The sequence below is a fragment of the Podarcis vaucheri genome (genome assembly GCF_965113315.1).
Source record: "Podarcis vaucheri genome assembly, chromosome: 17".
NCBI lineage: Eukaryota > Metazoa > Chordata > Lepidosauria > Squamata > Lacertidae > Podarcis > Podarcis vaucheri.
This window is the reverse complement of record NC_138755.1, coordinates 3,553,632-3,580,146: the sequence shown is the minus strand read 5'-3', so window position 1 is coordinate 3,580,146 and position 26,515 is coordinate 3,553,632. Positions and strand designations below refer to the sequence as shown.

The 26,515-nt window shown below is 46.8% G+C and overlaps 1 protein-coding gene and 3 long non-coding RNA genes across 7 annotated transcripts; 1 reads left to right on the top strand and 3 right to left on the bottom strand.

The window, feature by feature from the left end:
- The first annotated feature begins 7,830 nt into the window (after positions 1–7,830).
- LOC309522466 lies at positions 7,831–8,774 on the top strand. Its single transcript, XR_014215107.1, has 2 exons — positions 7,831–8,249; positions 8,385–8,774. It is a non-coding gene; the product is annotated as an uncharacterized lncRNA (long non-coding RNA).
- LOC309522465 lies at positions 7,987–9,589 on the bottom strand. The gene is made up of 2 exons (XR_014215106.1): positions 9,345–9,589; positions 7,987–9,027 (listed from the first exon to the last, which is right to left on the bottom strand). It is a non-coding gene; the product is annotated as an uncharacterized lncRNA (long non-coding RNA).
- A 2,630-nt stretch (positions 9,590–12,219) lies between these two features.
- Positions 12,220–15,993, bottom strand: LOC309522461 (EKC/KEOPS complex subunit LAGE3-like). The gene is made up of 3 exons (XM_082205745.1): positions 15,794–15,993; positions 14,531–14,659; positions 12,220–12,602 (listed from the first exon to the last, which is right to left on the bottom strand). Exons 1-3 carry the CDS (start codon positions 15,859–15,861, stop codon positions 12,491–12,493), a joined length of 309 nt encoding a protein of 102 aa, XP_082061871.1. The 5' UTR covers positions 15,862–15,993; the 3' UTR covers positions 12,220–12,490.
- A 994-nt stretch (positions 15,994–16,987) lies between these two features.
- On the bottom strand, positions 16,988–19,311 carry LOC309522463. Of its 4 annotated transcripts, none has more exons than XR_014215101.1 (4): positions 18,732–19,311; positions 18,283–18,338; positions 18,115–18,189; positions 16,988–17,731 (listed from the first exon to the last, which is right to left on the bottom strand). It is a non-coding gene; the product is annotated as an uncharacterized lncRNA (long non-coding RNA). The 4 variants fall into 4 exon arrangements; XR_014215103.1 differs by lacking the exon at positions 16,988–17,731 and having other exon boundaries at positions 17,761–18,189; positions 18,732–18,851; positions 18,946–19,311; XR_014215104.1 differs by lacking the exon at positions 16,988–17,731 and adding an exon at positions 18,438–18,492 and having other exon boundaries at positions 18,054–18,189.
- Between the last annotated feature and the right edge of the window lie 7,204 nt (positions 19,312–26,515).

The following is a 26,515-nucleotide window of genomic DNA, read 5'->3' as shown; positions in this document are numbered from 1 at the left end:
TGGGAAACGGCTAGATTGTTCCGTTGACATACAGCAGTACATCATAGCCTGCACAGGCCGATGGGTCATGCCGCGTTATCTCAGAGAAGGAGTAAATGGGCACTATTCGCTATCATAAAAGCGGAATGAAAAGCAGAGATAAGTGGCCATTGAATATCCTGCTATGAGTCAGGGAGGGCCTGATCTGGCCAGTGGGCCAGATCCTCCACCACATGGACCACTTTGACAAGTGGGTAGAGTTGCTCACCTATCAATTGCCTGGTTTTTTTAAATTTGCTTTTTATTCCAATTGAACAAAATTAAATAAAAATAAAAGGTGCATAAAGGGGGGGGAGGAGGAAATGTATATTATATCACTATAAATGCAAACAACTACAATTCCATATTTGCTTGTCTAACACATAGGCAGTGCTTTTCCCCCCTAGAATATTAGGTGCCAGTACAGGTATATAAATGTTGTTATTATCCAAATACATATATTGATATTTATAACCTACTATATTTTTTATAAATGCGTTCCAAATATTGTCCATACACATAAGCAATCCATTCATAACTTGCAAGTGTTGTCACAATGTCAATCCATTGGCTGAACCCGGGAGCCTTAGATTTATCTTTCCAGTGCATCCATATCAGTCCTTTGGCCATAGCAAGGGCACGGAGAATCCATTTACATTGTCCAGTTGTCAAATTCCATACAGTAGGTACGTAATTCAAAAAGAACACTTTCCTCTGAAAATTTTACCTTTTTCCGCACAGTCATGTTTATCCAATCCAATGTTTTCTCTCAAAACTTAGTAAGCATAGAATATTGTAAAAACATATGTTTCACAGAAGTCTTATCCAACTGCCTGGTGTTAACACCATGACCTCAAGGGAAGCACGGCCACCAGGCAGGTGCCATCACTGTATCGCCTTTAATAGTCAGCTGAAAACATTTGTTTGGGCAGGCTTATTCAGACACACACCAGGCTGCATGTTTTACTGTGTTTTGTTGTTTTTATATCATTTTCTAATGGTTTGAGGCATGTTCCCACCAAAAAAAAAAGGAAGCACTTTGCACTTTTCTAAACCCGAAATCTGTGCTGGGAAGCATATCTGACTTACACCCACATTTCCTGATCAGGTGTAACTGATCAGGTATAACTAGGGATGGCAGAATTAGTCCCGAGAGGGAAAAGCACCCCCATCCGGCATGTGAGCTCCATCACCTGGAAACTCACCTGTCCTCATGAGGACTATCACCATTCAGTTCACACAGGTTCTGCTACATGACACATGACACAACGCATGTCTGTTGCTGTGCGACTCTACCGCACCCCAGGAAACCTCCGCTGTGCCCCCACAGCCTAGGAGGGCGACTGCCGTCTTCCAGCTATGGCTTGGCATGGTATTTTACAGCATGCCAACTCCAATCCTGGGACAAGCTGTCTTCGGCTGATGGGGAGTGACTCTGCCCAGCTGGGTCTCTCTCTGTCTGCCTTGTGGGTGCATCAGCCTGGCCAGTGTCAGCAACTAATCCAACCTGACAGGTCCAATTGCTTAGAAAAGTCCCAGAGATTTCCAGTGCCTCCCGGCTCTGGCTGCAGCTGCACTGACTCAAGAGGAGAGAAGCAGGCAACCCTCGGAGCAGTTGCAGGAGGAGTACAAGCCTGGCCTGCATCCCCTGAGCATCAGCACATCAAAATATGTGGTGCCCAGAGATACTGGATTTGGGAGGTGAGTAGCAAACCCTCCTCCTTTTCACAAAGGAACCATTCCCACACTTACCCCCATCTAAACAATGGAATATAGGATGAGACAGGGCACAATGTAGTTATTCTCTCTCTCTCTTTCCCCCTCATTGAAAAGGAAATATTTAAACTGTATTATCTTTGTAATTTAAATGCATGGCTGTTCATATCTGAGCTGTGAGCTGCCTTGTGAAAATTATGTAGAACAGCATATTATAAATTTGAACACTGGTAAAAATAAATACAACCTAACACCTTCCACTCAGTTTCCTTCAAGGTCTTGCATTGGGTTGGGGCAGAGTGAGTGCTATATGTAGATTGTGGGGAAACTGAAATTGGACCACCTGCCTGGTGGAACGAGTCCTTAATCCATCCCTTGCATGTGGCTACAGAGTCTGTTCCAGGGCTGGGTCAGCTAAGCTGTAGTGCTGCCTTAGGTGAAAATGAATTCTGCTCCCAACCACATGGGATGGCAGGCAGAAGGGACTGACCCCCTCCTTCAACAACACACAGGTCTTCCTCATTGCTGCCCTTCCAGAAGTAACTGAAGGGAAGGGAAGGCCTGGTGACTGGGGCACACAGTGGCCCCCTATTGCCCCAAACCCTATGGATGTAACATCCTGGGACTTGGGTTGGGGAAACCACGAGCACGTTTTCTCAGCCTGCCCCACTGCTAGTCAAGGCGGCAGCAAACAGGGAAAGATGCTGGAGGAGGCGGCAGGAGGGAGCAGTCCTTGGCCCTCCATCAGCTCTGCACTCCGCGCCTGTGTTTTTGCATTTTGTATGCGTGGGGTCAGCCCACACCAGTGGACCAACACCCCTCCTCCATCTCAAGATTTCCCTTGCGGTACTCAGTAGGGACGCGGGTGGCGCTGTGGGTTAAACCACAGAGCCTAGGACTTGCCGATCAGAAGGTCAGCGGTTCGAATCCCCACAACGGGGTGAGCTCCCGTTGCTCAGTCCCAGCTCCTGCCAACTTAGCAGTTCAAAAGCACGTCAAAGTGCAAGTAGATAAATAGGTACCGCTCCGGCGGGAAGGTAAACGGCATTTCTGTGCGCTTCTCTGGTTCGCCAGAAGCAGCTTAGTCATGCTGGCCACATGACCCGGAAGCTGTACGCCGGCTCTCTCGGCCAGTAAAGCGAGATGAGCGCCGCAACCCCAGAGTCGTCTGCAACTGGACCTAATGGTCAGGGGTCCCTTTACCTTTACTCAGTAGGCAGGACAGTGGGGGCAAAGCTAGAACGAGTTGGCTCTGCCTGCCATTGTCTCTGGCGCCACCTACTGTTGGCCTCCCGCCACGCCACCCCAGGAGGCACCAGGCGCCACTAGCGTTGGCTGCAGCATCTCATAGCAACCCCGCGACCCTCCGCGCCCAATTCCGCCCACGCTGCACCGGTGCCTTCTTTCTTCCCCCTCCCTTTTCTGTCCCTCTTGCTTCTCCCCTAGATTTGCAAATCTCCCTCAGCTCCTGCTCGCCCTCTCCATCTCTCTCTCTCTCTCAGCTGCTCGCAGATTGAATTATTTCATTCTTTGTAAACGAGCTTCGGGAAGCGGCAGGACGGACGAGAGACGCAGAGGAGGGCGCGGCTGAAATGAAAGAGGCGGGTAGGAAGGACAGATGAACTGCCCCCCCCCCATCGCCCATCACCAGCCTTGCTGAGCATTCAGCCTCGCCACGCCCTTTCTAGGCCCATTTGTGCTGCTGTCTGCTGCCATCTAGTGGGAATCCGGGTTGTTGCACATTAAGAAAAGCGGGCGGGGGGCGAGTAATTCCACGGGGTGATCCTGGTGACTCCCCTCCCTCCCTCGTGCAACACGCGGACTATTCTGCTTAGTGCTCAGGCCAAGAAATGTTGCATAGGTTCGAGCTCTCAGAACAAGGCCACCAAAACGTGTTTTCCGCCCGGTGGTCGTTCACCTGGGTGTCCTTGATAACCCTTTCCCCCCCTGGCCCCCCAAACAGAGTGTCTCCAGGCCAGAAGCAGGCAGTGACCGCAGCTCAGTTCATTCAGGCGGATTCGTGCCGCTTGATGTCTCTCAGCTGAATGCAAGATGAGGCTCCACATCTTGTGGAGGGGAAAACACGCGCATCAGGTTGGGTTGGCATTATCATTTTGTCTGTGGCAAGGCATCTGTGCCATGCTTGTTTGTGCATGCAGGGCAGCCATTCATTCCTTAGAAGCAGTGGCGTAGCGTGGGGGTGCAGGGGGGGCTGGCCGCACTGGGCGCAACATCTGGGGGTTAGGGTTAGGGGGCGCAAATCCATGGGTTAGGGGGCGCAAATTACTTGCCTTGCCCCGGGTGCTGACAACCCACACTACGCCACTGCTTAGAAGCATTTATTTCCTTGTCGCCCTATAAACAAGTCCTCAAACTCCACTTGCTACAGGCAGGCAACCAACAAGTGAAGAAGAACATACTATCAGGGACGCGAGGGGCTGGCCTAGAACCAGCAACAGCCCAATGCAGTAGCTTTCCATCCAAGTGTCCCTATTTTCCAGGGACAGTCCCGAAATTACAAAAGCCATCCTGGCTTCCGATCTGATCCCAGAATGTCGCTGTTTCCCCTGCCAGTGTTGTCGCTGCTGAGCTGGAGGAGAAGGCTGAGCGGTGCTTGGCCCAAGCAATGGCCGTGGTGGCCGTGACAGCTGTGAGGGAGCATCCTGCGGCCCCTCCGCCCCTGCTGGCCTCCTCCTTTGGGCAGCTTGTAGTGGCTGCTGGAGAGCAGGCGAGGAGGCCATAGCCACCAAAGCCCAGCCCCACAGGACAAGCCGGCTCTGAGGGGCAGGCAGAGGACAAGGCTGCCCTAGGCGGGAAGAAAGCGGGAGGGAAGTGCAAACAGTCTTGAACTTTTTTTAATGAAAAGCTGTATCCAATCTTTGGCAATGGGGTGCTCAGACAGTGAAGGGTTTTTTTTGGGGGGGGGACTTAAAAGGGTGTCTCATTTTCATCCCTGAAATACTGGATACTGTGTGATGGTCCCCTACAGAATTTAAAATGCTGGGTGTGATCTTTCAGATCTTAAATAACTCTTCATCCTGTATTGATGTTCAGAAGGAAGATGGGGAGGGGAAGAAAAGAAGAGAAATCAATGTTGCATTGTTAGGCAGATATCTGGTGCTTTTGAAAACAATGAAGCAGGAAGTTAGCTGAATGCAGATACTGCTAATTAGGTTACCAAAAAGCCATGTTGGTAATATTCAGTGAACAAAAACTCCCTCCAGGGACAAAGCATTAAATGAAAAGAAAAGGAAAAAACCAACCACCATTTCCTCTGAAAATCTGGCAAACAAGAGCAAAGGTACATCTGTATCTGCAAAGCCTTTCAGGTCTCCTAGAACTATGGGAAAGCAGAGAACAGGTCGGGTCAGGGTGCCCTTTATGTGAGGAAGTTAGATATTAATTCTTGAGGGGTGGGGTGGGCACGCCAGGTAGCAGGTCTACAGCAAACAAACAAGCATGGTGATATTATCTAACAATGTTGCCATTTTTGTTAGTTATCAAACCCTTGGAGATTTCTTAGTTGGGTAGTTGTCTGCCTTTTACTGTCCCTTTGAGGCACTGAGGAAAGTAAGGTAACTTGGCAAACCATCCTATACTGCTCTCGAGTAACTTTGCACTGGGGGGTTCGGAGTGGGGAGGTGAGGGATACTTTCCCACTGCACCTGGAATGGCCACCTGATCCAGGACACACTCAAGAGCAGCTCAGGAGGCTAGGAGAAAAAACGTTACTTAGAAAAGCCCCCAAGTGTCATAGAAACTGGAGACACATCCTCAGGGACCCTTGAAACATCACCAGTGCCCACCCATCAGGCATGGTGCTGGTGCTGGTATTCACATAACACAGAGAGAGCCAATCTGCGCAGGCTGAAACAGGTGATTGACAGGTGGGCAGTGGATGGACTCAGCTACCTGTCAGAAATGGCCTGGCCACTTTTGGGTCCATGGTGCCAGACTCAGAGCAGTTTCCCACTCTGGCATTGCAGCCTGCGCTTCTCCCTCTCCCCCATGGGAAGTGCTCTGTCCTGGCACCACCTGTGGTTGGTGTGTGTTTACATCCAGTGCCAAAATGAGGTGCTTAGGATCCTGGGTGAAGATGTGTGTTCAGGTTCGAAAGAAAGGGTTACAGTGATATAAGACTAGATTGAAGGAAAGATTAAGAGGACAGAGGCTTGACAGAAATATTTAGAAGTTGCTAAAAAACTTTGGACATTGGGATGCAGAAAGGGGAGGTATGGGGGAGTCTGAGAAACAAGGTTTATGAAAAAAAGGTTATGAAACTATACGTGTTTGTATGTCTTTTTATATATTTGTATTGTTTTAAAAAAAATTGTAAAACCAATAAAAAAATTTATATAAAAAAAGAAGATGTGTGCTCAGGTTCCCATGTATGTTTTAGAGATAGGCTCTTTGCAGAAAGTACCGGTACCTCTTTGCACAAAGGCCACAACAAAGCCAAAATGGCCTCAAAAAATAAATACAGTGGTGCCTCGCAAGACGAAATTAATTCGTTCCGCAAGTTTTTTCTTCTTGCGAGTTTTTCGTCTTGCAAAGCACGGTTTCCCATAGGAATGCATTGAAAATCAATCAATGCGTTCCTATGGAGACCGTCCGGGGACAGAGGGGACCTGTTTTAAAGCAAGGGAAGGGGCAGCGGGGAGAATCGCTTCTCCCCGTTGCCGCCCCTTGGTTCAAAAGGGGTCCGGGGAGAGAGGGGAAGGCGCGCGCGCCTTCCCCTCTGTCCCCGGAGATTGCGGGGCTGGCAACGGGGAGAAGCGATCTTCTCCCCGCCGCCCCTTGCTTCAAAAGAGGTCCGGGGTGCGGGGGCAAGCTTCGTTTTGCGAAGCAAGCCCATAGGGAAATTCGTCTTGCGAAGCAACTCGAAAACGAAAAAACCTTTCGTCTTGCAAGTTTTTCGTCTCGCGAGGCGTTCGTCTTGCGGGGCACCACTGTAATCTGCCCTCCCATCTCAGCCCAGTTGAAATTTGCCTCCTTCAGTTAAAATCATGCTCCCAGCTATTGTTCAACTAATGCTTTAGTTGATTAATCTGCTACAAGGCTGATGAAAGATTGCAGCAGCCCTGATTCCTATAGTTCCTTGAGAACTGGGATGGCACAAGTGGTGTTGACCTATAGGCTGGAGGCTGTGCGCAAATCATCTTTGATTGCTCCACACTCTCAGCAGCCCTGTCACATTTTAATAAACTGTAGAGAAGCAAAGCCAGTAAGGTCCAGTTATAATTTGTCATTCCCAGTGCATTTGGCTCTATGATGGCATGGAAGTCATGTCTGAAGTCACACCACCTACATAAATTAGATAAATTAGATATTTAGAGGGAGAAGCAATCTAGCTAACTTCGGAAAGTGTTCCTCAGCAGCCGAAATGCATTGCAGATGTCTTATTAAATTAAGTAGGACCTGTTTGTTTGTATGTTTAGGTTACTTCCTAAACAAACAATGCAAAATTAAGAGACAGAAGTAAATATTTTGTTCCCTATGGCAAGGAGTGCTAGGATGGGAAGCATCCATGTAATCCACCTTGTCTTAGACGCAACCCAGTGATACATCAGAGGAGCACTTGGCTTGATTTGGTTCTTGGGGGGGGGAGAGAGAGAGAGAGAGAGAGAGGTTGCATTGGAAGTAAGCAGGGACATGGCAGGGGCTTTGTCATGTGCCAAAGACACACGAGAGCAGAAGCAGCAAAGCAGGCTGGGAAGTGCTGGGACTGCACAGTCATTTGGGCCTAGTCAAGTTACAGTGGTGCCCCGCAAGACGAATGCCTCGCAAGACGGAAAACTCGCTAGACGAAAGTTTTCCGTTTTGGAGGTGCTTCGCAAAACGAATTTCCTATGGGCTTGCTTTGCAAGACGACAATGTCTTGCGAGTTCCTGCTGTTTTTTTTTTCCTCCCCCCCCCCCTTTTTCTAAGCCCTAAGCTGCTTATCAGCTGATCCTATCAGCAGATAAGCCGCTAAAAGCCGCTAATAGCGCTAATCCGTCAATGGGCTTGCTTCGCAAGACGAAAAAACCGCTAGACGAAGAGAATCACAGAATGGATTCTTTTCGTCTTGCGAGGCACCACTGTATTCAGGCCTGACTGCTAACTGTGGAGTCACTCTGGCATGTGACTCATTCTCCTTATAAGAGCAGCCATTTTCTCTCTCTGCTCTCTGTAAGATTTCAGTGAGAGTCTGTCCTCCTCAGTGGTGAGCAGAGTCAGTATGGAATCTCAGTCAAACTGTTTGGAAGCATGTTGTTTATGAAGAAGTTTATTTTAACTCAGCAAAGCTTTCTTTCACTTAAAAACTCTGCATTATTAATCTACGCTGCGCACCAGGCTTGAACGCCGTCCTGGAAACCAGGAGCGCCAACCACCAGCGTCTTTTGGTACACACACAAATATTCATCACCAGATCACTGAAACGCCCAGCAATAAGTTTCACCTGTGAATGGACTTTTACCACGCCTCAAATGCAATAGTTTCCCCTCAATGAAATCTGTTTGCACATTCAACAGGTAAATGAAGAGAAGCGAAATTATGGAGAGGGTTTTTATTTTCATTATAAAGTGTCTAATGTTTTCTCTTTAACATTTTCTAAAACAATGCACGCCCTGCTTACATAATTAACAGTCTTTCCTTTGTTTTAGCAGGTCTCATATATGAACTTAAACCCCAGACAGCTGATTCACACAAGCAGTTCATCCTCTCATGTTACAGGGTCCCGCAACGAACATTGTGGGAACAAAACCACATCCCTGCTGCCTGGGGCTGATGATGGGAGTTGGCCTCCAACGTCTGGAGGGTCACAGCTTCCCGGCTCCTGCATTAAGGACCAACCATGCACATGTTGTGTGAACAGGCCTGCCAATAAGAGGAAATAAAAATGACTGGTTACTTGTCTCTCTATTGCACTTGCAAATCGCCATCCCAGTAGGGAACAAATGGTGTAAAAACACTTGTGTACCATTTTGGCTAGCGAGCTAGCTAAACAAACAAATAAATAAATAAATAACTAAATCTCCATCGTAATTGGTTATAAACAGGAATCCGTGGCTCACATTTTTTGGTTCTAGGTGGGGGGCGGGGATAAAAACACCCCAATATTCCTTCTTTGACCATGTCTCTTTTTTGACAGCCACTGCCAGAATGGAAATAGCTGTCAGGTGGGAAATGTGGGGAGGCCCTCACTTTACGATCTTGGTTTTTCCAGGTACATGGGACATGGCACTATCTGGGAGTTTAAATCAGCACAGCAATGAGATGATAAATGGGCAGGGTAAGAAGGATAAATTTCTAAGTACAGTGGTGCCTCACAAGACGAAATTAATCCGTTCCACGAGTCTCTTCGTCTTGCGGTTTTTTCGTCTTGCGAAGCACGGCTATTAGCGGCTTAGCGGCTATTAACGGCTTAGCGGCTATTAACGGCTTAGCGGCTATTAATGGCTTAGCGGCTTTAAGAAAAAGGAAACAAACTCACAAGAACTCGCAAGACGTTTCGTCTTGTGAAGCAAGCCCATAGGGAAATTCGTCTTGCGGAACGACTCAAAAAACAGAAAACTCTTTCGTCTTGCGCGTTTTTCGTCTTGCAAGGCATTCGTCTTGCGAGGTACCACTGTACATGGCAATTGTTCATTGATTATATCAACAAATTGGCACTGTCGCTATGACCACCTGCCATGGGTGTAGCCTGGATTTATTTATTTGGGGGGGGGGGAATTAGGGTTGCCATATTTTGAAGAGCAAAAAAGAGGACACTATGAAGATTCTCATTTTAAATACTCCTACTATATGTAGGCTATAGAAGCGGTGATATATTGCTCAGGGGGGCAGGGGAAGACAAGGGGTAAGCAAGTCTTCAATCACCAGTCTTGTCTAGGACTCATCCAAAAAGTATAGCCAGAGACATTTGGGCAAATTTTTAAAATGTTACCCCTGAAAAAGAGGATGTGTCCTGGAAAAAGAGGACAAATGGCAACCGGGGGAGGGGGCAGAAATGAGTTACCTGCGACACAGTTGGTCAGTTAAGTTTATTTATTTATTTATTTGATTGGGGCGGCAGTCCGTCCCCCCCCCGAACCCCCGGCCACCCCACCTGCAACCAGGGATGGAGGAAAGGGGGTGTGCTAGGTATGGGGCTGCGCCAGGTGTCACCACTGGGGGGGGGGATTATCGGGCGACACTCAGCACAGGGCCCAAGGCTCTGTGCTGTCCAAAGGGTCCACCCACTGCCTCCCCCCCAGCTGTAGGGCGACTGAGTGGGAGGAGGCAGGCAGACTCTGGAGGCCCCATGCTTGTGCAGGAGACCTTCCAGCAGGCTGGACTCAGAGCCCAAAATGTGTCCCGATTGCCAACACACCTTGCCTCTTGTATAAGGGGGCGCCTGGCCAATACACATGCAAGATGTCCTCTGTCACATCGAGTTCCTTGCTGATCCCTTCTTTGCGGGGCTCAGGGTCAGGGGCCAGAGAGCCCAGTGCAATCTGGGCCAATGATGATGATGCGAAAGGCATCTTCAGCTCACAGGTGCCTAGCCCACCTTTTGCAGCAAGGAACACAAGTGAAAATTTGTTGTATCTCTTTTTAAAGTTGTAAATAACAACTTCAGCTCTGACCAGTGAGAGGGCTAAAACCAGTATTATTGCCAGGGACAGTCAGTGGCGGAGAAAGCCACTCGGACACCTGGGGCGCAAGCTGCCCATAGGGGTGGGACGAGCGTGGGGTGAGCAGCCCATAGGTGTGGGGCGCACCGTGGGGCCTCCAGAGTCTGTCTGCCTCCTCCCACTCAGTCGCCCTACAGTTTGGGGGGGGGAGGCAGCAGGCAAACTGGGCAGCGCAGAGCCTTGGGTGAGTGCCGCCCGGCATAGTCACCCCCCTCAGTGGGGACACCCGGGACAGCCCCATACCTACTGCACCCCCTTCCTCCGCCCCTGGTTGCAGGTGGTGTGGCCGGGGGTTTGGAGGGGGGAACTGCTGCCTCAATCAAGTAAATAAAAATATACTTAACTGACCAATTGTGTCGCAGGTAACTCATTTCTGCCCCCTCCCCCGTTTGCCGTGTGTCCTCTTTTTCCAGGACACATCCTCTTTTTCAGGGGTAACATTTTTTAAATTTGCCAAAATGTCTCTGGCTATACTTCCTGGATGAGTCCTAGACAAGACTGGTGATTGAAAACTTGCTTTCCCCATCTCTTCTCGTGCCCCCCTCAGCAATATATCACAGCTTCTAAAGCCTACGTATAGTAGGAGTATTTAAAATGAGAATCTTCATGGCGTCCTCTTTTTTGTTCTTTGAAATACAGTGGTACCTTGGGTTACATACGCTTCAGGTTACAGACTCCGCTAACCCAGAAATAGTACCTCTGATTAAGAACTTTGCTTCAGGATGAGAACAGAAATCATGCTCCAGCAGCATGGCAGCAGCAGGAGGCCCCATTAGCTAAAATGGTGCTTCAGGTTAAGAACAGTTTCAGGTTAAGTACGGGCCTCCAGAACGAATTAAGTACTTAACCCGAGGTACCACTGTATGGCAACCCTCACTTGCCTCCCCTAAAATAAATCCTGGCTACACCCATGGCAGGTGGTCATAGCGACTGTGCCAATTTGTTGATATAATCAATGAACTATTACCATGTACTCAGAAATTTATCCTTCTTACCCTGCCCATTTATCATCATGCTGCTGCGTTGATTCAAACTCCCAGATAATGCCATGTCCCATACCTGGGTAAAACCAAGATCGTAAAGGGAGAGCCTCCCCCCATTTCCCACCTGGCAGCTATTTCCATTCTGGCAGTGGCTGTCAAAAAAGAGACCATGGTCAAAGATTGAATATTGGGGTTCAGATCCCCCCCAAAACCAAAAAATGTGAGCCACAGGTCCCTGTTTATAAGCAATTACGATGGAGATTTCAGGATTTATTTATTTAGCTAGCCAAAATGGTACACAAGTGTTTTTGCACCATTTGTTCCCCACCGGGATGGGGCTTTACAAACCATTGGAGCAATGGAGAGACAAGTAATCAGTCATTTTCGTTTCCTCTTTCACCAGAATGCAAAGGTGGCGACAGAGGTGGGGACGTTTTGCTTGCTGTTTAACAAGTAGGAGCCCTGCCAGAAAGAAAGAAAGGAAAAAAGGCAAATCTTGCTATATAAATAGGACTTCAAGGCCATGCCATCCGTTTTGGGTCCTCTGCCACTTGGCCCCCTCCTTTCCTCACTGCCAGTTATTAGCTGCTTTCCCCCAGTGGCAAGAGAGACAGAGAGAAGCAGCAATGGGGATGGGGAACCTGTGTCTCTCGAGATGCTGCAAGGACTACAACTCCCATTAGCCCTGTCCCTCGGCCATGCTGGATGGGGCTGAAGGGAACTGGAGTCCAGCAACACCTGCAGAAACACTCTGATTAAGATTTTGCTTGTGCTTGTGTAATTGATTAATCAATATGGTGAGCCGGCTCAAATATATATAATCAGTTAACACATGCAGACTATAAAGCACACTGGACAATTTATTAAAGCTCCAGATTCTATGTACATTGTCTTATATCAAGGCAGTCCCAGGCTTGCCTGCTTCTCAGCACCCAAAATCTATCAATGTCCAAGAGTATCCGAGACCAAAGAGTTCTCTGCTGGCTCCAGAACACAAAGCAACATCTTGGCTCTAAGGATGGCATGTTCAGCGCCTCCTCTGACATCAGTAGCCCATGGGCAAGTCCAGAGTCCAGCCAAGACTATGGGGAAGCTTCCTGTTGCAACCATCTATCAAGCCACAGGAGGCCCAAAGAGGTCCATCGTTTCCACCACCAAGGAGAGATGCTCCAGGAAGGAGCTGATGGACACACGCAGAATCCGGGCTTCATCTGCTCTCCATCGACTGCAAAAAAATTAAAAAAATGTATTTTGTGTAGACTGAAACATAAAACTTCAACACTTGCACTACACTTAAGAGTCCAATGAACATGCCACTCCTTCTGCCAATATCCTCATTCTATTCCAGTCCTTGAGCTCCCCTTTTACTCTTGGCAGACACTGGGCACCTGGTCCAATACATTTGGATGCCAGAAAATATACTGTTCCACTTAATTAATTTATTCTTATCATACCACCACCTGAATGCAAAGTACTCAACAGAGAGGAATGAATTATTCTTATTATCCTCCTCCTCTATATAGTATCATCAGCTTGTATAGCACTTTGCAGAAAATACAAGGCGATAGATCTCTGCCCTGACAGGCTTACAGTTTAAAACTTGGCTAAAACGGGGAAGGAGAGGGACGTGGGGGCAGGCGAAGGAGGCGATGATTTGACTGACAAGTGCTGAGCTTTAGTTAGAGGCCTGGCTGCTGCAGTGTCCCTGCTCCAAGGGCTTCATGGGAAAGGTGATGGGAGGGAGGGCTTGAAGGAAATAAGTGAGGAGGATGCACAGAGGGGTTCTGAGAAGTGGTACCAGGCATATGGGGCACCAGGGAGGAAAAGGCAGAGTTGTTTCGGGGAAAAGGAGACGTCTAGAGGTTGAGGAGCGAAGATCACAGGCAGAGATGTCTCGGGATACAAGAATGCTGTCCTAAGGATGGGAGAGCATGGCCACAGAGGGCTCTGAAGGAAAGAGCAAGGCGTTTGTGATGCATCCGAGGGAGGAGCATCATGTTATGGGAGTGCTGTGAGAGATGAGTGATTTTGGCAGCTAAGTCAGCAAGGGGAGACAACAGAAGGTCGGGGTGCAGAAGGGCCCCAGCTCAGTGGGAGAGCAGCCACTTTGCATGCAGATGGTCAATCCCTGGTCGGTCTGGGAGCTACGCCTGTCTGTCCCCCTGAAAAAGTGCAGGTGGTCCTGTGCTGAATGGATGGTAGGCAGATTCCTCCGTTCCCCAGGAAGCAGAAGCACACGGATCCAAACGCAGGTCTTGCTCAGCACACCTCTTTCTTTTACTTCCACCCCACTCTTCCTCCAAGTTATGCTCAAAACAGCCCTGCAGGGTAGGCCAGGCCAAGAAGCAGACTCATTCAAAAGGGTTCAGCTCCAAGGGCCTCCTGGCAGTTCCCTCCTGTGAGAAATGAGGTTACAGAGATCCAGGCAGAGGGCCTCCTTGGTGGTGGCACCCGCCCTGTGAAACGTCCTCCCATCAGATGTCAAGAAGATAATACAGTGGTGCCTCGCAAGACGAAATAAATCCGTTCCGCAAGTCTCTTCGTCTAGCGGTCTTTTCGTCTTGCAAAGCAACCCTATTAGCGGCTTAGTGGATTAGCGCTATTGGCGGTTTAGCGGCTATTAAAGGCTTAGCGGCTTAGCAGCTAAAAGGCTATTAGCGGCTTAGCAGCTTAGAAAAAGGGGGGCCGAAAAAAATCGCAAGACGTTTTCGTCTTGCAAAGCAAGCCCATAGGGAAATTCGTCTTGCGAAGCGCATCAAAAAACGGAAAACCCTTTCGTCTAGCGGTTTTTTCGTCTTGCGAGGCATTCGTCTTGCGGGGCACCACTGTAAACAACTTCTAGAAGATATCTAAAAGCAGCCCTGTATAGGGAAGTTTTAAATGTTTTATATTTTTATATCTATTGGAAGCTGCCCAGAGTGGCTGGGGCAACCTGGTCAGATGGGCGGGGTACAAATAATAAAACTGTTGTTGTTTAAACCCTGGTACAAGTCCAACATGCCATCCATTGCAGCGCCACCTTGTCTCTCATCCTCCTGCAGCTTGTGCAGGAGACCTTCCAGCAGGCTGCACCCAGGACTCAGAGCCCACCATTTGCCCTGACTGCCAACACACCTTGCCTCTTGAAGAAGGGGGCGCCTGGCCAATACTCACACATGCAAGATGTCCTCCGTCACATCCAATTCCTTGCTGATCCCTTCTTTGCGGGGCTCAGGGTCAGGGGCCAGGGAGCCCAGCGCAATCTGGGCCAATGATGACGATGGGAAAGGGATCCTCAGCTCACTGATGTTGGGGGTAGCGATAAGGAGCATAAAACGTACAATAACACCCCCCCACACACACGCAGGCACACACTGCCCACCTTTCCAACAAGAGACACTCTCAAAGTCACCTTTGTATTCTGTGTTTAATATTTCTGGGAGAGCTTCTAGTCCCTGGTTTTTTACTGCGGAGCTCTGATACGGATTGGAATCTCTGCTTCTCCATGACTGTGGATGGGAGAAAACTCAAGACCAATGTTCAAATTGCAGGGTGGAGGGTAGAGGGGGGCCAATTTTGTGCCGATCTCTTTCGCTTACTATTTTTAGAGGGGGGGTGTATCAGGGAAACAGGGGGAGATGTGTTATAACTAGAACAGGAGGGGGCCCAGGTCATGTGGATTTCATTCAAGGCCTTCCTACCTCTTTCCTTTCACCCCACTCAGTCACCATTCTGTCCTATTTGCATTAAAGGGCAACTTATCCCGATTTCTCTCCTCACAAAGAATCCTGGGCCCTGCAGCTTACCCCTCACAAAGCTACAAAGTGCCCCTAATACTTTGCGGGTGAAACCCTAGCAACCCACCACCTTGATTTCCCAGCAGCTCGGGAAATGCAACTTAGCACACGCGCAATTCATTCAAATGCATGTGGTGGGTCTGCGCTTAGAGTCCCTTCAGCAACACCCGGGCAAGTGACCAGGGATTCCGGCCCCCGCCCCCCCCCCAGCAAGAGGGCTCAACCTGCCGGATCCTAATCGCACTTTTAATTTAAATCCCCTTTCGATCTGCAAGCGGGGAAACCCATTTCCAGCGCCTTGGCCCCTCCTGCCTCTTTCCGGAAAGGCGCTTGCCAGAGGCGCCTTGACGCAGAAGCGAGTCCCGCTTCCGCCAGGCAGGATGAGGCCGCACCGGGGCAGCCGGGGGCCTGATCCCCCCTCCCCTCGCTCTCGCCCGCGATCCCGGCGCTGCCCTCCCTCCCCCCCCACCTGGTCCGGGAAACTACTGCCCCCCCCCCAGGAAAGGAGGCCCCGAGCAGGAATGCCCGCCCCTCTTGGAAACAAGGAAGGGGGGGGACCGCGATGCCTCCCTCCAAGGGACCCAGGCGTCCGAGAGCCCAGCCCGCCCCCTCCTCCTGCTGCTTCTTTCCCGCCGGATACAAGGCGAGGCCTGGCCGGGACACAGCGCTCCCTCCGGCCGCCGCCGCCGCCGCCGCCGCTCCTTCCATCGCCACCTCCCCCTCCTCCCCCCGGGGGCGGATCCCGGGGAGCGGCCAGCCCACGTGGGGGGATCCTTCGGAATCCACCAGCCTTAGCTGCAGCAGCGTCGGAGAGGAGGCGGCGGCGAGAAACAGGCGCTTATGAATAAAAAAATTCCTTCCAGTAGCTGCTTAAAGACCAACTAAGTTAGTTCTTGGTATGAGCTTTCGTGTGCATGCACACTTCTTCAGATACACAAGATGCATGCACACGAAAGCTCATACCAAGAACTAACTTAGTTGGTCTTTAAGGTGATACTGGAAGGAATTTTTTTATTTTGACTATGGCAGACCAACACGGCTACCTATCTGTAACTGGAACCATGGAAGGCGCTTATGAATGTTAGAGGGCAAGAGACCCTCTAACAATGTGTGGAGGGTTGGGGTTTCCTTTTGTTTTTAATCTATTTTGTTGGTTTTTCCGCAGAAGAGCAATAAACACGAAAGCAAAACTTGTCACTCCGCCAATCACTTTTGGTATCAAGTACAGCAATCCCGCAATTTAAGTGCATTTAACTTGCACGCTTTCAGCTTTCTGCGCTCAGCGGTGGTTTTAGTGTGTGATTTTTTTAAATTAAAAGAATGGGGTTGAAAGGATTGCGGGGAAAAGACTTTGGCAGGCTGGCACGCCATTGCACCCAGTATGTTTTGACTACACGCGATTTTGGCTTTAGGTGTGATTCCCCGAATGCAAGCCCCAGGTAAGTTGCGGGCTTTCTGGTCCACATAACCAGAGCCGGCCCACTGAGGAGGCAGGGCAAAGCACCCGCTTCTGGTGGCGAAAAAGCAAGAGGCAGCGCTCTGCCCACCCCTTCTGCCACCTTGTGGAAGGCTCCCTCCTCTGGCTGAGCTGGGCAAGGGCACAGCAGGAGAAGGGGTCACATAATGGTAATTAATTTGTTGCTGATTTAGGCCTATACACATGGCTTCCCCAAAGGATTCTGGGAACTGTAGTCTTTCTTTTTTAAAAAAACAGCTTTTTATTCAAAATTAAAACAAAACATATTATCCAGAAACATATCCTTATTTCCCCCCACCCATTTTTCCTCCCTTTCCCTCCCTCCCCCCACAGAACCCACTCACCCCCACCCCGACTTCCCTCAGTTCCAGTCTTTGGTTTCTCTAAAAATGCTGTTTTCTGCATGTTACACAGTTGTATAAATCCTCAAACTATTTAGCTGATTATTATCAATAAAAAGTTTGTGAATGTTTATTCAAAACCAGCCAAGGAGTCCAGTTCGCTTTGTTTTGTCTTCAAATACTTTGTAAAGGGTTCCCATTCATCTTTAAAGTCACAGTTATCCTTGTCCCGTAGCTTATATGTCAGTTTTGCCAGTTCTGCATAGTCCATCAATTTTTCTTGCCATGATTCTTTAGCTGGGGTTTCTTCAGTCTTCCATCCTTGTGCTACCAGAACTCTCGCAGCCATTGTCGCATACATGAAGGTGTTTTTCAGCTTTTTTGGCAGATCATTCCCTACAATCCCTAATAAAAATGCTTCAGGCTTTTTAATAAATGTTAAATGGAACATTATCTTCAATTCATTGTATATCATTTCCCAAAATTTTTTAATTACCTTACAATCCCACCACATATGATAAAATGTCCCCTCCTTTTCCTTACACTTCCAACATATATTTGAACTAGTTTTGTACATTTTCCCTAACTGCACTGGTGTTGTGTACCATCTGTACATCATCTTCATGTAATTCTCCTTCAATAGGGAACAATCTGTAAATTTGAAGTCAGTTTGCTCCCCATGGCAAGGAGTGCTAGGATGGGAAGCATCCATGTAATCCACCTTGTCTTAGCCACACACCAGTGACGCATCACAGGAGCACTTTGCGCTTCATTTAGTTCTTAAGGGGGAGAGAGAGAGAGAGAGAGAGAGAGAGGTTGCATTGGAAGTAAGCAGGGACACCGCAGGGGCTTGAACCCCGTCCTGGAAACCAGGAGCGCCAACCACCAGCGTCTTTTGCTTTTTTTTGGCCAATGCAACAAGGTGAAAAGCAAAACCTGAGAGAACACTCTGAATACAGAATGTTCTCAAAGGAAAAAAGAAAACCCTTAAGAATTATGAAGTTGCAGACAGAACACAATCGAGGTTTTATCCCTTGCCATTAGCAAAGGGTATTCACCTAGATGTGTTTAAGTCACAGAGTGCCACGTTGACTGCCATTAATTTGCAGGGCAGAACAGAGAGACTGGTTCCAGTCTTCAAACTCTGCCTTTATGCTCACCTTTTTGTTTGTCCCTCCGAAGTGTGAATTCATGGGCCTGGAAGTTCATTCTGCTGGTCTGTGAAAAGCAATCTGGACTCATTAGTTTGTCCCCGGCCCTTTCCCACCAATTCCAGAGAAATGTTTTTGGAACCCAGCTCTTCTTACTGACCTGACTTCTGCAGGAAGAGCTGGCTTCACCTGAGTGTGGTGGGCTCTTGGACAGAACTGTGAAGAGATCAAGGGGGGGGGGGGGAATGGAGAAGCCAGCCCAAAAGGATTGTACTGAAAAAGATCACTGAATTGTGGAATGTGAAGTTCACTTGCCGTTAAGTTTCCTGAAGGCTTGCAAAATTCTATTTCTTGCGTCACTGAGACGCACCTGGAAGAGACTTAAGCAGCCCTCCCCTCCAGACACAGGAGCAAAAACATCCAGTTACCTAAAGCAGCGCAGTCAAGACGCAGGTGTCTCTCAATCCTGCACTGCAGATGTTCACTTGATGGATCAAGAGCTCTGAAACTGCCTCTTACTTGTCAATGGAGCAGATCTGCTTCTGGCACAGGTAGCTCTGGAAAAGAGCTGGAATGAAACAAGGATGGATGCCCCACCCAAAGATGTACCTTATTGTGTGGTGATGGCACAGGAAAGGGCCTCCCCTGCAGTGGTGTCCCGACACGAGAAGTCCCTCCAGGTAGAAGTACGGAGAGCGACCGCATTCGGCTTTCAAGTTTGCAGCTCTTCTGAAAAAGGGATTGAAGAACCAACATTGCTCAATACAAGCTCTTTGGAAGATTTAGTTTGCATATTTGATGTATGATTCCATTTAGAGCCTACCTTTTCTCCAACAGGCTCAGGATGCTTGAATGGTCCCCCTCACTGCGACCTGAAAGAATCCTTGTACAAAGAGTTGCAGGCAGAACACAACAGAGATTTCCCTCTCAGCCAAGCACAAGATACTCACCTAGTTGACCTTCAGCCAGAAGAGACACAACTGTATTGCTGCTATAATTACGATGGAGCATTTAGAGATTACTTGTTGGCTATCGCTACCTCTGAGAATTCAAAAGGTTTTTTTAATAGAAGCTACAATTGCAGTTGAAGGTAACCAAGTGATAGGTTACAGGCAAAGGAAGCAGTTTGCTACACCTGGTTTTTAAATATATTACCTTAGGAACAGAAGAACTGGCGAGGATCCAGATTTTAGTACCGTATTTTTCGCCCCATAGGGCGTACCGCCCCATAGGACGCACCCCAGCCCCCAGAACAGCCTGCTATCTGCAAGCCTAGGGAGCCCAGCAGGAAGTCGCGCCAGTCTCCCCAGGCTTGCAGAGAGCTGCGCAAAACCCGGGCGCGCTCTTCAGCGCGCCCCAGGCTTCAGAATGCAAGCAGCTCTGCGCAACCCTTGGGAGACCAGTGCGACTTCCCGCCGGGCTCCCGAGGGCTGCACAGAGGTGCGCAAAGCCCGGAACTGCAGGCAGCCCTGCGCAGCCCTCGGGAGCGCCGGTCTCCCAAGGGTTGCGCAGAGCTTCCTGAAGCCTGGAGAACGAGAGGGGTCGGTGCGCACCAACCCCTCTCGCTCTCCAGGCTTCAGCGAAAGCCTGCATTCGCCCCATAGGACGCACACACATTTCCCCTTCATTTTTGGAGGGGGGAAAGTGCGTCCTATAGGACGAAAAATGCGGTATTTGTTGGAAACCCAGCAACCCTATCATGCAAGTTTTCACCAAAAAGCCAGTAATATCATTTGGGTCAAATTAAATTTTGAATAAAGTCTCAGCATTTATGGATCATGTTCCCTGCATTCAACAATCATACATGTACCCCAGGCCAAGAAAATTGGGAGCTACATGCCTCCTTTATCTACAGAATTGAAGGGTACAGACCTCTATTCTAAAATATTTCACAAATGTGGGTTATTATGTGTGGCCCCGCTCTGGTCATTAGTGGAACAATCAGCCACCCCCTTATGTATGAGTGAAAATGGCCAGAGAGTCGGGATTCATAAGATTTCAAATATTTTCTCAGTCATTTCAGCCTTCTCAGTCATTAGCAGACAATTTATTCTGCCCTTTATGTACAGGAAAAAAATGGTTATGGCTCATCCTTCCTAATTGTGAATATGTTTGTGCTTAAACATTTGCTGGACTTTTTTTGCTTAAAAATGGCTGACAAAATGGTGAAAACCTCTACTCACTCCAAGGCCTCTACCAGGCCGCCTCTGCCATTGCCTTCAGTAGATTCACCCTCAAAATGCCTTATTTGCTTTTTCACACTGAAATCAGCAAGGCAACTGTTACAGACCAAGGAAGCAGTTTGATGCATCAGCTTTTAAAATGGGTATTCTAAATACCTAAATACCCTTAGGAACAGAATTACTGGCGAGGATCCAAAATGCTGGCATGTTTGGAACCTTCTGGATTTATACACATCTGAAGGAACAAAAACTCAGTATTCTGGAGACCCTCTTCTGCAGTTGCCCAGTAAGTACAATTCATTTGGCTTCAGATGCCAAATGCCACCACTTTTAAGCAGCTGCTCAAGAGCGTTTGTTATTCTACTCCTGGGAAGCCACATTATAAATGAAAGGAAGTTCTTCCCATTAGCGAAGGAGCTTATCTATAGTCCCCAAGAAGCTATCACAAAATGGCTGCAAAGCATTTTTGTCAACAAAGCAATCTGAGTTAACATGAAATTAAACGGAACTATGTTGTCTTCTGCGCCTCTGCTTTGCCCTTTAGCACATGCACAGCTTTCCTTCCCCCTGGATCCCCCTAGATCCCCCTACCCTTCTAACTTCTAAGTCTTACCTGTCTTAAAATCTTACCCGTCCTGGTTTTTCTAACTTCTGGAGCGAGGTTCTGGAGCGAGCGGTTGCAGACCAGATCCAGGGGCCCTTGGAAGAAGCTGGTTTTCTGGCTCCATTTCCATCAGGGTTTAGGCCTGCTTTTGGCACAGAAACGGCCTTGGTCGCCCTGCACCTGTCGAGAGACAAGGGAAGGTGCTCAGTGACCCCCAGTGCCTCCCATCAGCTTCGGCTGGTGGCCCAGTTGCGCCCCTCTCTGGACGGGGATAGCCTGACTCCTGCTGTCTCTGCTCTGGGAACCCGTTCTTGGGTCGTTCTTGTTTTGATTTGGTGTAGTTGATATTTTATGTGAGCCGCCCTTAGACCTTCGGGTATGGGGCGGTATAGAAATTATAGAAAAGCCTTTTATTTTCTGCAATTATTCTTCACTCTGCTTGAAGTAGACTTCATATCCACCTACCCTCTCCTTGGTTCCTTTTTACATCCAAAGACTTGTTGGTCGAAAGGGAAATAAACTGGTTTTTGTCCCTCCCGTTTCTTCATTTGTCTTAGTTTTCCCTTGGCTTTTCTAGTCATCAGGTGCATCTGCCTTTCTTGATTCTCTTTAAAATCTTCTTCTTGGTATTTTTATGAGTTTTCAGTTTAAATTTTGCTAAGCTCTCTTTTGGGGGCTTTCTCAAAGTCCATTATCTGTCCACAATGTACTCTCCCTGTTTTATTAAAATTGCCAACTATGGAGATCACAAGGGAACATTTGTTGTATCTCTTTTTAAAGTTGTAAATAACAACTTCAGTGAGACTTCAGCTCTGACCAGGGAGAGGGCTAAAACCAGTATTATTGCCAGGGACAGTCTCACTCACTAGACTCTGGCTCGCTCCTTCCACCACCTGTCAGTCATAAGGGCACATAAAATAGTCCCTTGGCGCATTAATACAGTGGATACAAATGGGTTTGTTTTCAACATGGGATCACTGCGCATGGGTGAGAAATTAGTACCGGCCCCACTCCCTAATAACAGGGTTGCTGGGGGGCCAACTTGAGTAAAATATGGGGGTGGGGGGCAGTAAGCCCTGGCCTACATAGTCACATGACATGACACACACAATTAAATGGGAATTCCCCTGGACTTTGGGGGGGGGGCGGCCTCCTCAAATATTTGGGGGTGGGCGGGCGGGCTTAAGAGGAGTTAACTTCTAAGCCAGGGTATGTGTCATTCCTGGATCGATGTCTTTGCTTGCTTGACTATGTGTAGCACCTGTTGTGCCTTTTAATGGCATTTTGCCCCTGTATCACACTGATCTGAGCATTAAAGATTTTGGTAGACATTGCAGCCTGAGTTTGAATTCTTCTTTGAGTGGGAGCCAGGAAACTCTCCTCCACAGTGTGCCTTTTTGGAGGTTCTCCTTGTGGGAGGGGCCCGAGGGCCCCAAAATGGCCTATCGCTTTAAGAAAATACTAAGAAACTGTTAAAGCTATCTATCTATCTGAATAAATTAAAAATGCTTCTTCTTGGTCTTGGCTCTTATGTCTTTCCTGTTACTGGTGCAGACCACTCTCTATTCCTGTATACCAGGCATGGCCAACTCCCAAGCAAGTGTGATCTACTCCCAGTATTAAAACAAATGGCAGTGATCTACCCATTGTCATTGCCAAGAGCTTTTTTGACTGGGGGAGGGGGGAGTGATCAACCTGCGATCAACCTGCTTGACATGCCTGCTGTATACATAGAAATGTAAGACTGTTGTCACCCTGCAGTTCACATTGCCACCAATAGATGGCCACGCACATAGATGGTGGAGCAGCAGGCAACCAGCCCAGGGAAGCCACAGATGAAGAGCAAGGACAGGCTGAGGTAGCTCCGCTGCCACCATGCACCTCACACCAACACTGCCATTTTGGCCTCAGCAGTGCTGGCCCCTGAGAAGGAGGGAGGCAGCAGCGGATCAGGATGGTTCCTGGGGAGCTGCCCTGCCCTGTCCTTCCTGTTCCTCTGCAGCCTGCCTAGCCCACCTTTTGCAGCAAGGAACATAACAGGCAAATGTCCTGGAAAGTGTGGGATAATAACGTTTGATGTGATGTTTTATAACTGCTGCACAAAGAAATCAGAATGAATGCGTGATAAACAGTGGTTGTCATAGAAATTCCCCACATATTTATTTTTTTACAAACAAATCAGGATGTGTGCTCAATAAACAGCTTGCCTGGAAGTGAGTAAAGAGCCTTGTGAAGTGGCGTCCTAAGGATTCACCAATTTATTTATTTTTTTATATAATTTTTATTAGAGTTTCAAAAAAAGAAAATATCATATACAGAAAAAAAAAACGAGAAAATAACAATAAAAGTAAAACCATATGTACAACCAATCATTTTCCTTTTGGACTTCCATCAGCGTTGCTGACATCATTCATAGTTAACCTTTTAATACACATTCCATCTTTTTTGTTCCTATTGCCAGTTATTCCATCCTTCCTCATAATCTCTACTAAACAATATTTATTGATATTTTACAAAGCCTCTTTAAATCCCACTAGCGTTATTTTTGCCCCATAATTATTTTCCAAATAACACACAAATTTCTCCCAGTCCTTTATAAATTTCTGGTCCTTAGTATATCTGATTTTCCCTGTCAATTTATCCAATTCAGCATATTCTATCAGTTTTGTTCTCCACTCTTCCACCGTTGGAACTCCTTCCTGCTTCCACTTCTGGGCTAACACAATTCTGGCAGCTGTCACCGCGTACTGGAAAAGTCTACAGTCCTTTCTTTTGACATCCTTCCCTACGATACCTAATAGAAATGCTTCTGGTTTTTTCACGAAAGTATATTTTAGCATCTTTTTCATCTCATTATATATCTCTTCCCAAAAGCTTTTAACTTTCTTACACTCCCACCACTGATGGAAGAAAGTCCCTTCTTTATATCTACATTTCCAGCACTTGTTGTCCACCTTATAGATCTTTGCCAATTTGGCAGGTGACAGGTACCATCTGTAGAGCATTTTCATCATGTTTTCCCTCAGTGAAATGCAAGCCGTAAATTTAATGTTCTCTTTCCACAACCTTTCCCAATCCTCTAGTTGAATGTTATAGCCTAGGTCCCTTGCCCATTGTACCATCACCACTTTCACTTCCTCATCCTTCATATGCCACTCCAGTAGTATTTTATACATTTTTGACAGGATTTTATGTTCGTTATCTATTATCTCTTTTTGGTAAGTTGACTCTTTTTCTACGTAATTTCTTTCCTTCAACTCCTTTTTAAACATTTCGTTTATCTGAAAGTAATGCAGCCAATCGTATGTTAACTCCTTAACTTGATCATAGGGTTTTAATTTCCACTTCCCTCCTTCCTTGGTAACCATTTCTCCATAGTTTCCCCATTTCCCTCTCATATTAACTTTTTTTACAGACATCATTTCTAACGGGGATAACCAGTGCGGGATTTTTGGTTCCAATATGTTTTTGTATCTGTTCCATACCTCTATTAGAGCACCTCTAAAAATATGATTCGTAAATCCTTTATCTGCCTTCTTTTTGTCACTCCACAAATACATATGCCACCCGGCTTTGTTGTTGAACCCTTCAAGATCTAATAACTCCTTATTCTCCAACTTTACCCATTCTTTAATCCAGCACAGACATGCTGCCTCATAATAAAGTTTCATGTCTGGTAGAGCGAAGCCACCTCTTTCTTTTGTGTCTGTTAGTAATTTAAATTTAATCCTGGGCTTCTTCCCTTCCCATACATATCTTGAAATCGCCTTTTGCCACTCTTTAAATATTTTTGTGTCTTTAATTATGGGTATAGTTTGGAATAGGAATAGCAACTTAGGAAGAACCATCATTTTTACCATCGATATTCTTCCCCAGAATGATAATTTCATTCTGGTCCAACTCTCTAAATCTCTTTTTGTGCCTTTCCATACTGGGATATAGTTAAGTTGATATAAATCTATGTTCCTATCGGAAAGCCATATTCCTAAGTATTTAATCTTTTTCACAACCTCAATTTCCGTTCTTTGTTGTAATAATTTGATCTTATCGCCATCCATATTTTTTACTATCATTTTAGTCTTTTTCTTATTCAGCCTAAATCCTGCCATTTTTCCGAATTGTTCCATCTCCTCTAATATCTCTTTTATACTTTCTATGGGTTCTTCCACCGTCAAAACCACGTCATCCGCGAAGGCCTTGATTTTGTATTCATTTACTCCTAATGTCACCCCTTTAATTTGGCTATTTTGTCTAATTGCATTTAGAAGGACTTCCAAAACTACAATGAATAGTAGAGGCGAAAGTGGGCAGCCCTGCCTTGTACCTTTACATATCTTTATTTCTTCTGTGATAGAGTTGTTTACTATCAATCTTGCTTTCTGGTCCGTATATATTGCTTCAATGCCGTTAAAAAAGTCTTGACCCACCTCCATAAGCTCCAAGTTCTTCAACATAAATTCCCAAACCACATTATCGAAGGCTTTCTCTGCATCTACGAATATTAGGCTTGCTGGTTTATCGCATCTATCAGATAGATATTCAATAACGTTCACTATGCTTCTTATATTATTTCTTATTTGTCTGCTGGGTAGAAAGCCTTCTTGATCTTTATGTATGATCTTTACTAGTATCTTTTTTAATCTCTTAGCTAAAATTCCTGCGAAAATCTTATAGTCTATATTTAATAGCGAGATGGGTCTATAGTTCTTGACTTGTGTGAGGTCCGAATCTTGTTTTGGTATTATTGTAATAAATGCGTCTTTCCATGTTCCAGGGATATCTTTTTCTTTTAAGATGTTGTTCATTACTTTAATCAACGGAGCCATTAATATGTCTTTCATTTCTTTGTAGTAGCTGCAAGTGAATCCGTCCGGTCCTGGTGCTTTCCCTCTTTTTAACTCTTTTATAACTTCTTCTACCTCTTCCTTGCATATTGGTGCATTCAGCTGTTCTTTTTGATCTACCGGGATCTTCCTTACCATTTTTTCTTTCAAGTATCTTTCTATTTTTCTTTTGTTATTTCTATCTTTATTTCTGTATAGTTGCTTATAAAAGTCCGTAAATGCTCTCCTAATTTCCTTCGGTTCTGATGTTTCTTCTCCATTCAACTCAATTTTATGAATTGTGTTTTGTTCTTTTTTTTTCTTAACCTGCCAGGCGAGCCATTTTCCTGATTTATTGGCGAACTCGAAGTTTATCTGTCTTAATCTTTTCACGTTCCATTCAACCTCTTTATTAACTAACATTGCAAATTGGGTTTGGAGAATCTTTATTTCCTGTTTTATCTTCACGTTGTTGGGTTTTTTAATCAACTTTTGTTCATTGTTCATAATCTGTCTCAGAATCTCTTTTGTCGCTCTTTCTTTGTTGTTCCTTTTCCATACATTCTGTTGGATGCAGAGGCCCCTCATCACTGCCTTACTCGCGTCCCACACCACACTCGTTTTTGTCCCTTTATCCATATTATTCATAAAGAATTCAGTTAGATTTCTTTGTACTTTTTCAACAAACTTTTGGTCATTCCATAAATTGTCGTTTAGTCTCCACCTAAAAGATCGTTCTTCCAAACTTTTTAACTCCATTACTATTGGATTGTGGTCGGAGAT

Excerpts from the sequence above, each read along its gene's own strand:
- LOC309522461 (XM_082205745.1), bottom strand. The coding sequence starts at position 15,861 with ATGGAAGGAGCGGCGGCGGCGGCGGCGGCGGCCGGAGGGAGCGCTGTG. Across the intron at positions 14,660-15,793 it reads TCCCGGCCAGGCCTCGCCTT|TGAGCTGAGGATCCCTTTCC; the intron begins GTATCCGGCGGG and ends CCCCAACATCAG. Across the intron at positions 12,603-14,530 it reads ACGGAGGACATCTTGCATGT|TCGATGGAGAGCAGATGAAG; the intron begins GTGAGTATTGGC and ends ATTTTTTTGCAG.